Raw genomic sequence first — 8805 nt, forward strand, 5'->3', positions numbered from 1 at the left:
CCCCCCCCCCCCTCCCGGGGGTCCGGTACGAGAGGAGGAGGAGGAGGAGATGTGTCTGATGAAGAGTACAGCTGCTCTCCCTCGTGTGCGTCTCTTAACATGAGCTGCAAAACAACAACCTGCAGCTGAGGTTTTATAAACATCGCGGCAGGAGGGACGAGTCTTTGAGAGCAAACAACAGCTGCAGAAATGACGTTTTCTGCAGAAATACAGTGTGAGTGCTGAAATAAATTAGCCGAAGAAGCTAAAACTGACTTGTTAAAGCTAAAATAAGCAAAACACTAGCCAAAAGCTAAAAGAAGAAAGAGCTAGCGAACAGGAGCAAAACACTGACTGAAAGCTAAAAGAAGCACAACACTAATTAAAGGCTAACAGAAGCAAAACACCAGCTAAAAGCAGCAAAACCTACATAACAGCAGCAAAACACTAGCTAAAAGCAAGGTAACAAGAGGGCTAACTAAAAGCAAAAAGTAGCAAAATGATAGGTAGCTAAAAGTAGCCAAAGGCTAACCCAAAGCTAAAACATTAAAAAATTACAAAAACCAAATGTCATAGCACTTATCTCCTGAATGAGCTGAATCTTTTAAAATATGAACGGCTAAAACAACACAAAGTATGCAGAGGTATATGGAAAATGAAAAAAACAGGAAAATCAGTATACACATTATTAAATACTGGAAAATTTATTATAAATCAATCAATTTGAAGGCTGCCAAGGAGGGTGAAACTACTGCCTGATAATCCACCATTCATCAACATTATTCACCGAAGTTATAAATTATAACTGAGGACCTCGTTTTATAAATTGTATAAGGAGTGTAAAGAGAAGCAAGATCAAAAGAAAGGTTTAAGCTGCTGCCAGTGGCTCATTAGGGTCACCATGGTAACCACACACCCGTGTCTGTCACTCCCTGACAGCACTCTCAATAAGAAAGGGAGATGCAGACTAGAAAGTAAGCCTCAGAGAAACAGTCACTGGGCAAAAAAAACTACAAGTTGTCTTAAAAAATCCTTCTGGAGCACCTCTGGTCATCACATGTTTTTGTAAGATCATTAGGAGATATAGGGGATTGGAGGGAAAAGAGAATTTGTCATTTGTATTGGGGATGAATTTTATGTATTCCTTGAATGTAAAAACACAGAAAGAATGCTGAAAAGAAAAAAATATATATTTGCCAGAGTATTATGTTAATTCCCCCTCCATGCATAAACTGAGCCTTCTGTTGCAGGCTGAGGGTGTGGGAGGGATTCGTGGACTCAGAACTTTCCTCAGGAATTATGTTAAGACTTTTTCAATTTTTTTTTGGTCACTATACGCTTGTCTGCACTGAACACTTCTGCTCCATCCCATATGTTTGATTGTGAGCTTAATAATAATAACAATAATATGTACAACAAGTAAAAAAGGCCCTTCACTTCCTGCTCTGACAAAATGAACAAAGACTTAAGAGAAAACTCTATGTCCTGAAACAGAGAGAGGCACTTTGGCTGAAAGCAGACAAAAAAGCCAGTGTTTTTATGTATAAGAAGTACGTGGGAGTAAGAAGAATTTGTTTTGAGTCTTGGAAAGTTTGGACAGTACAGAAGTTATTGTGACATCGTCACGCCAAGCTAACATTATGTGGTGAAATAACTTATATTGTATATTGTGTAAAAACCTATGAAAGACCAGTTCAGCTTCAGAATGTCCAACTTTCTGTGACCCGTTTTAACTCTGAGCTGTAGAGCTCCACCGAGGCCTGGGTTTTCTCACTTGTTGGGCCAAATTTCTGATGATTTGTGTGGCAACATCTGATGTTTTTTTTGTCCATTTTGCCTACATTGTGCTGTCACTATTAGTCACTGAATGCTATTTTAGCTCAAGTAGCGTGTTCTGTTTTTAATTCTTTGTAACAGAGAGTTGAAAATTGTGATGGATACAAAAGCATAATAGATGAACAAGGATAAAGGATGTGCACTGGTGACCTTAAATATCGTTCCATGAACAAAAAACGAACAATGTTTCTAATAATGTCTATAGCTGCGATGTAAATTACAGTATCGCAAAGCAACAAGTTGTGCTGTGCTGTGTTCAAGGCCAGACTCAGGAGTGTTTTGGAATAATTTGGATGCCTTGGCTGTTGCCAGGCAACGATCATCCTGGAACAGAGATGAATGGGTGTCCCTGGGCTCTTTCTTTCTCCATATTTCTTTTTTTCCTTTATGTTTTTTCACACACCGTATCGCGTGAAAAGGAAATCTGTGGCTCATCTCTGAGCGTATACTTCTTTTGACCCGTGGAGGTGTCTCGCTGTCTGAATAAAAAGGGTTCTTGGTGCAGCTTCACCGGTTGTAATCCGGGGGGATACGTCACTCATTTAAAATCAGACTTACTGAAGTAGGTGTTCAGGACTGAACAAATCCCGGTTTGAGCTACAGAGATGTTAGAAGTTCTTGCAGTTTCTCATTGATGAGACTACATTGGAAAAGAAAGCGCTTGACAGAGCACGGGAGCGGGAACAACAGTAACCTACTCCGGTGCTCTGGCACTTTTCCACACAGCTGTACTTGGCTTTACCAGAATCAAACATTTAACTCAATTCAATTCAGTTTATTTATACAGCGCCAAGTCACAACAAAAGTCGTCTCAGGGCACTGTATAAAAACATGCACATACATTATAAAGAGACAATTAGTAAAAGTTATCTATCTAAGGAAGCCAGCAGATTGTGTTGAATCTTCACTTTGTGTCAGTCTCCCATCCTGAGCAGCACACTGGCAACAGTGGAAAGGGAAAAACTCCCTTTAAACAGGAAGAAACCAGAACCAGGCTCAGGACGAGCGGTCATCTATTTCGACCGGCTGGGGTTTGAGAGGTCAGGAAAGAAACACAGACAAACACACAATGACTGGTCCAGGTGGAGTTCCTACTGGAAGAAAGACAAAGAACAACACTTTTTTTTTTTTTTTAATGTGTCCTGTTTGGTTGTGTGGCACTCAGATCTGTTGTCTGAGTGCCAAGGTGAGGCCCAACAGGTTTACTTTCACAAGCGGAGCGTTACGGCTTTTGCCATGATGCTCCACTGGGCATTCGTATAAAACTTTATTTGGAATTGTTTTAGGTTTATTTCAAATGCGATGGACACGGAGACGGAAAAGAAAGGAGAAAAGGAAAAAAAAGAAGAAAATAGGTGGGGGAAAAGAGTCCAGCAAACCATAGCAACCATCAACATATGCATATATAACAGTGACAGTTACAGCATCACTGAAAAGAACATGGTACACGTTTTTTCAAGTTGTATTAAGTGGCAACCACATCCCAACGAAGAATGTACCTGAAACAACACCTGAATCCAAACACCTATGTGTGTGTGTGTGTGTGTGGTTGTGAGTGTGCTTAAGGTTTCTCTATAAGAATCCTCAATAGCAGGAGTGGGGTCCCACAGATCCACCCCCCAGGACCCGAAGCAGACAGGAGGAAGACCGGAGCCCTAGACATCCAGAGGCCCCCACGAGTACGGAGCCCCGGGAGCACCACCGCAGGGACAGCTGCAACCCCCTCCCACAGAGGAGCAGAGGAGAGCCTCGGGGGGGAAAACATGTTAATCATATAAATAATTACGGCAGAGCAAGTAAAGACAGCAGCAGAGAGAGGAAATGCGGTCAATTTGTCCTTTTCATTTACATGAAATGAAAATCCGAATGCCAGTTCTACCATCCTCCACACTGAGCTGTCAGGACGTTGAACCCAGCACCAGGTCTTTGCACACCTCTTTGTGATTGCTGCAGGGCATTTAAAAGCACCCCTGAGAGCAATTTCTACCACTCTTCCTTTAATTGTTTATAGGCTAACTCATGTTTTTTCACCCGACAAGCCTTTTCATGCAGCGCAGGTGTCATATATCCCAAACAGACCGCTTTCCTATGTTTCGCTCACAGACACCCTGGTGCAGACCTCAACTCGCCAGTGAAATGTTACACCCATTACACCCTGCTGTGTCCTCTCTTTTCCGCTTACTGAAACGCAATCACCAGAGGCGGGCCGCACAGATGTTGTTCATATAAGCAATAATTCATCCGCGGAGTGTGGGCTCCTTTTGTTTGTGGAGAGGGGAGAAAAAAAAAAAAAACCTCTCTCTGGTTCAGACACAAATTGGTGAGCAGGCTTCGGCGCGTTCCTGTTGCACACGAACAGAGAAAGCAATTAAAGCACTCAAAGTCATGTGCAGCTGTCTGGTTGCTTTCCATCACACCCTATTTAAACCTGGTTTTGATCATTTCCTTTGTTGTGCGACTTGCTCACATCTGGCAGAATAGGCCTATCTGTATGCAGCCACGGTGTTTGGAAAGAGCAACACAGAGAAGTGAGAGATGTTTCTTTCTCAGTGCAGGCAGGACATCCAGCTGTTTTGCTGTCTGAATATTGCAAAAAATACCTCAATTATTTAGCGTCTGTTTACACCTGCACTTCTGTCAGGCTTTGCAAAATCCAGCCCGACAGAAATCTTCCTCAGCCCCATTGATCACTAACCCCCCTCCTCTTCTTTGCTTCTGGTCTCATGCGAGGCAATTACTGAGGTTTGCAACAGTTTCTGCTATACTGTAGAAATATTGTACATGAACTTCACTTCCAAGCTCAGGGTTTTCATCCAAGTTCAGTTTCGGAATTCCACACTTTTTGACATGAAAACATCTGTAAGCTTACTAATATTTGCTGTTTAAGCAACAGTCAGAGAGTTTGATTTGTATTTTTTAAGATAATGTAATAGGAATCCTGTAAAAACAACAACAACAAAGAACTGAGTCTGTGCACTTGCTCTAGATGAGAACATTTTATTAAACGTTTGACAACATGAAATCAGGAGCTTATAAAAGAACTCTGAGCTGTCTTTAGTGTATGAGAGTTAGGACAGAAAAAAAACCAAGAGACTACCAAGAGACAAGAGACTGTGTTCAAAACGTCAGTTACAGAAACTACATTTCCCCTAAAATGCACAAATGACCCAAATGTAAAATAAATCAAACTATATATGAGACAATAACTACAGTTTTACATGGAAGTCTTAATGAAAAGAGCAGAACATAGGATCTCATTAATTATTAGTTAGCAACAACGATAAAACAGAATATGAGCCTATAATAAAAAACACAAAGCAAACCAAAACCAGTGATTTCTCTGCTGATGAAATACATTGCAAAGAGAGACAATCATGAATAAGATTGCAAAAGAGGCCCTTCACTATGGAGAGGTGCGTAAAGCGTGAAAACAAAACAAACATTTGATATATTAACTATGATCTTTAGTCATTATTCTCAGTTTCTTTGATTTAAATATGAAGCAAAAACATAAACGTGGCTGCTTTCCAGGACTGTTGGTACAAAACTAACGCTCTGGCTGTTTTTTTTGAGGTTCGTGTTACTGTCGGTGCAAATCAAAATCTACACTTCAGTGGTGGATAATCTATCTTTTTTTCTTTTTTTAGTTCTTGTTTGCGTTCTAAAATGATCTTTGGTGAGAACGTAAACAATTGCACTAGGTCGAAAAGTGAGGCATTGAAGTCTTGAGACGAAATGAAGAACAAAGAGACAACACTAAAACTCCTATATCTAACTACTGAACAGCGAGGTACAAATGGACTTTTTCTGGTCTTTAAGCCTCAAAAAGCAGAAAGTACTTCTATTAAGCAAACCATACATCAGTGCAGCCACTCTTCTCTTGGAAAAATAAAAAACTGCTGTAAGCTTTGTGGTGGTTGATTTTTTTTGGATCCCTTTATGTTACTAACTGAGATATAATGTTAAAGAAGATGGCTGCAAAAGGAGAGTGCTTTTAGAGGTTAAAACTAAGCGAAGCTAAAATACACGACACGATGGAGAGTGAGGGTGCTTGTAATGATAGCAGGCATCAGTGTCCCCCCTGGTCCCACGCATAAGGCACATTTATATGGTACATACTACCTAATCTCCCTCGATATAAAAAAAACCTGCCCGATAACGTGCAGGTTTAGTTCATAACTTTGCTCTCCATACATGAGTGTCACCCCCCACCCCCCCGGGATTGAGAACAGGACAAACACGCTCCTCTGTCTGCATCGTTGGTTCAGCCATCCACCCATCTGTCTGTGCATTTCCCAGAAGCCTTCTACCACTGCTCCCAGCTGAAATCATCGCCACCTCCAAACACGACGAAGAAGCCGAGGATGGTGAGGAAGATGACGACATTTCCTGACATCACCAGGCCACAGGCACCCCACTTGATCTGTCGACAAAAAAAAGGCAGTTTATGTTAAAAAGTCCGCGATGTTATTAACCACAGATGCGCTTTCATATACAGATAAAATCAGATGTTTACATACACTGTATAAAAACCCATTGAATCAGACTAAATCTTTGATGATTTAGTTCACTTAGAATTCCCCAACTTATTCCGATTTGCTGAATGGCTGAAGATTAAGGTCATTTTTTTATGACGATGATGTCATGTCTTTGGAAGCTTCTGATTGGTTAGTTGACAACATCTGAGTTAATTGGAGCCACACCTGTGGATGTATTTAAAGCACACCTCAAACCTCCTGCTTCTTTGTGTGGCATCATGAGAAAATCTAAAGAAATCATCCCAGATATCAGGAAGAGAATTGTGGACAACTCTGGTTGATCTATGGGTAGAACTTCCAGATGCCTGAAGCTTCATCTGTTCAAACAATGATCCACAAGTAGAAGCACCATGGGAATGTCCTGCCATCAGAAGGTAAAGAGCTTGTGAAGCTGCTGCTGAAGCTGCTCAGAGAGTCATTATCCACAGAGAAACCAGTCCTGAACCAACATGAGCTGAAAGGAAACTCATGACTCCAAAAGTAACATCAAAAAGTCAGATTACAGTTTGTAAACGCACACAGGGACAAAGACCTTAATCTGTGGAGACATGTCCTGTGGTCTGATGGAACTAAAACTGATCTGTTTGACCTTATTAACCATCATTACATTTGGAGGAAAAAAGAGGAAGTTTGTAAGCCTGAGGACACCATCCTAACTGTGAAGTACGGGGGTGGCAGCATCATGGTGTGGGGTGTTTTACTGCATAAAGAACATTATGTGGAAATATTGAAACAGCATTTCAAGACATCAGACAGGAAGTTAAAGGTTGGACACAAACAGGTCTTCAAATGGACAATGTCCCTCAGCAGACTGTTGAATTAGTTACAAACAGGCTTCAGGACAACAAAGTCAGTGTTTCAGAGCGACCATCACAAAGTCCTGATCTCAGTCCCATAGAGAGTTTGTGCTCAGAGCTGAAAGGTTTTATCTGATTTAATGTCAGACAGTAAGAAAAAAAAAAGGTTCTGTCTTTTTATACAGTGTATGTTTACATCTGGTTTCAACTGTATGTCACAAAAACAAAAATATATATTGTACCCATTACACTTTTCTGTATTTGCCTTGTGTTGTCATGGCACACTGAGATAAGTGGCTGTAGAAAATAGCCTTACAACATTGCCTCTTCTTCCTGACACTCTAACACACGTAGCGTGATCTCCAGCAATGCCAGGCTGCCTTGGACTTCTTGGTCAGCCCTAAAACGCCAGTAGCGTGCATGTAGGGACTTGTAAACAGCACCACATGTAAGAACGAACTGCCACAATCACGGTGGTGTAGCACACGGCGTGCTTACGCAGCAGCATGCTGTAACGTCATTGCATGTGTCAAAATACGAAACAACATGAGCACAATGAGCATATACTGCGGTACAGCCACACAGATCGCTGCAGAAGAAAGCGAATCGTGTTTGCTGCGTTGACCACGTGGAAGCCAACTTCGGACACTGAACTTACGGTGCCATGTCGGGCTAGGACGATTGGGAGCCCAAAAGACGACACCACGATGCCGGTGGTTAGGAAGTAGGCCAGCTCTCTGCACGCGTTGCTGGAGGAATCATCATCACTGAGGCGTCTGGATATGAAGGTGGGGATGGGGCTCAAAATGTAGAAAATCAGGACGAACAGCGGCCAGTACACCCTGGAACGAAGACATACAAACACAGGGAGAAGTGGTTAGGTAGGCAACCTGTATACAGAAAGAGGTAGCCATGCTCGAGGTAATAGGATATAAGTATCCCAAATTAAAAACTTCACAACCACCTAAATGTTCACACAGGTTTAATCTGCAAATTCTCAAACTAAACCAGCTACTCCTAAAAATAATAATAATAATTATAGTGATAATAAAGTGCCTTTTTGCAAAAGTACACACTCATATATGTAAGAACATAAATGCTCACTTACCCATAGGTTTCCAGTGCACAGCCCAGCAGGAGAAATGTCAGTCCAATGGCACCACTAAATGACAAACCGACCAGTGCTAAAAAGAGATATTAGTTACTCAACAACAGATATAGAGGCAGAGCTGTCACTGTGCGATAAAAACAAAAGGAAAAGGAAAACAACGCCAGGCTGGTAAAAAAGCTGCGACATAGATGAAACTAAACCTTTAAACGTGTCTATAAATTCACCCTGAACTCGTACGTCTTGCTAATAACTCGGCTGGCATGTCCGAAAATGATTCAGCAAATGTTCCCCAATTTTTTTTATTAAAGAAAGCTAACAAAGTTTCTGAAACAAGACGACGGCAAAACTCGACAAACACTCAACTTCCAGCCCCCAGTCGGCCCATTAATGTCTAAATATAATACCTTTAATACCGGCCATGGCAACGAGAAAACTTGTTAGACTTTAGTTTTCCTTTGGAGTTTTTCTCTTCTCTTTGTTTACTTGCTGTGGCTTCTCGAAGACGAACTTCCTGCTTCCTCCATCGAGTTTTCCTTCGGCTTCG

The 8805-nt window shown here is 41.5% G+C and overlaps 1 protein-coding gene across 1 annotated transcript; it reads right to left on the bottom strand.

Moving 5' to 3' along the window:
• Positions 1-4792: 4792 nt before the first annotated feature.
• On the bottom strand, positions 4793-8805 carry LOC108238312 (leptin receptor gene-related protein). Its single transcript, XM_017420310.3, has 4 exons — positions 8666-8805; positions 8259-8334; positions 7809-7992; positions 4793-6238 (listed from the first exon to the last, which is right to left on the bottom strand). Exons 1-4 carry the CDS (start codon positions 8679-8681, stop codon positions 6122-6124), a joined length of 393 nt encoding a protein of 130 aa, XP_017275799.1. The 5' UTR covers positions 8682-8805; the 3' UTR covers positions 4793-6121.

This window comes from Kryptolebias marmoratus, linkage group LG20 (genome assembly GCF_001649575.2).
Source record: "Kryptolebias marmoratus isolate JLee-2015 linkage group LG20, ASM164957v2, whole genome shotgun sequence".
Lineage (NCBI taxonomy): Eukaryota > Metazoa > Chordata > Actinopteri > Cyprinodontiformes > Rivulidae > Kryptolebias > Kryptolebias marmoratus.